Raw genomic sequence first — 1,768 nt, 5'->3', positions numbered from 1 at the left:
AAAGCTGAAACACCTTAGTGTGAGAAGACCCAGATGGCAGCTATTCCAACATTGTAGATTTGGAGGTCATTGGACTTTGGTTTAGATCTCTCTGCTTTGATGGTGCCCAATGAAGCGTGGCATGGGACTGCCATACATTTGCTATTTTCATCCTCTCTTTGATTTTTAAACATTTTCATTTGATAGTCCACCAGGGATGGTTCTGCCTTTGTGAATTAGAATTATTGAAAATGTTTCCCTATCCCCAGCTATCATTGTTTGCATAAGTAGTATCCAATTACTTGAGTTTTTTATGTGTACAGGTCAACTATCCATGTATTCTGGCCTAAAAAACTGTCCTATGCATGTATACTTTCCTTTTCTAAATATTATTTGAAATTCTATACTATTGGCTAAATTAAAAATATTATCAATAAAATTACCATATACCCCATGGGGATTATTTATAATATTCTTCAATAAAAAGATAATGATACTTCTAAAGTGGACCAGAGACATATAAACCATCAAACTGATTTTGAGCTTGCAATTAATCATAGCCCTAATTTAAGAACAAATTAGTTTGCATGACAAGGCCCTACTCAATATCGGCCCTCATAAAGAGATCACTGTAAATAATATTCTAAAATTGATTGTAGTGATGATTTCACAAGTCTTTTTAATATGTTGAAACTATTGACTGTATGATATGTGAATTAATATGTCACTAACACTGTTAATTTTTAATAAAACAAAGCAAACAGTCATCTCAAGATCTAATCTGAACTACAACACTGTTAGTGATAGGAAAGAAGACCAGTTAATATGACTATTATTCAAATGGTGATCATGATAGGTGGCAAATCTATTTCTTTTATCCTTTAGAATCCTGCCATCCGTACAGAAGTGAACTGTATCGACTTACTACAATTAGAAGGTTATAATTTGATAGCTGCTGGAACCTTAAATGGCGTGATCATCTTATGGAATTTTGTAATGTCTACTGTTACAGAAGTGTAAGTTGTACCCTTTCCTTACAAAATATAGGTTGCACTTCAGAGGAGCAAAAGTGATGCGCAACATTTAAAAAACAACAACAATAATATATATTTATAATTATATACTATGAGAGGTGATAAGCTCCTATGGGAGCTTCCTATGAGATTATACTCATATGTTCTAAGATTTAAATCTTAGAATGATTGAAATAAAGTGAACCATAAGAATATGTATTCCTGCCCGATCTGACCCCACCACACCAAGGCGAAACACTAAGGGCATGCAACAGAACAGCAAGGGGAGCAGAGCAAGGAGGTTCCGAGGGAGTACCAAAATTAGACTTTGTGGCCAGGGAGTGGCACCCCATCAGACTCAACTGGAAAACACTCCTAAAGGTCAACAAACAAACCTTGAACTATTTACAGGCTTTTCTATTTTTTGTCATTTGTTTTGTTGTTGTTTTGTTTCCTTTTGTTGCTTTGTTTTGCTCTGTCTCGTTTTTTGTGCATATTTTCTCTGCAGGTCTATCTAGTTAAGGTAGGTGGGATGAACAATCTGGAGGAGAAAACAACGGATGGTTCCAGGGGGACATGAGAGAGGGGAGGCGAGGGAAAGGGAAACTGGTGTTAACAAACCCAGGAACAAGGGAACAAGTGATCCAAAATCGGTGGTAAGGAGGGTGTAGGAGGCCTGGTAGGGCTTGATCAAGGGCAATGTAACTGAGAGGAACTACTGAAACCCAAATGAAGGCTGAGCATGATAGTGGGATATGAGGAAAGTAAAAGGAAAT

At 36.7% G+C, this 1,768-nt stretch overlaps 1 protein-coding gene across 1 annotated transcript in view; it reads left to right on the top strand.

The window, feature by feature from the left end:
- The window catches only part of WDR64 (WD repeat domain 64), a 253,246-nt gene that overhangs the window by 176,018 nt on the left and 75,460 nt on the right, over window positions 1–1,768 (top strand). The window contains exon 16 of the mRNA XM_030886170.1: window positions 865–995. Within this exon, the coding sequence (XP_030742030.1) occupies window positions 865–995 (131 nt within the window). The remainder of the gene's footprint in view (window positions 1–864; window positions 996–1,768) is intronic.

The sequence above is a fragment of the Echinops telfairi genome, unplaced genomic scaffold (genome assembly GCF_000313985.2).
Source record: "Echinops telfairi isolate 266 unplaced genomic scaffold, ASM31398v2 ScPeMD7_655;HRSCAF=1070, whole genome shotgun sequence".
Classification (NCBI taxonomy): Eukaryota; Metazoa; Chordata; class Mammalia; order Afrosoricida; family Tenrecidae; genus Echinops; species Echinops telfairi.
The sequence above is the reverse complement of the archived record's forward strand: the minus strand, read 5'-3'. Positions and strand labels throughout refer to the sequence as shown.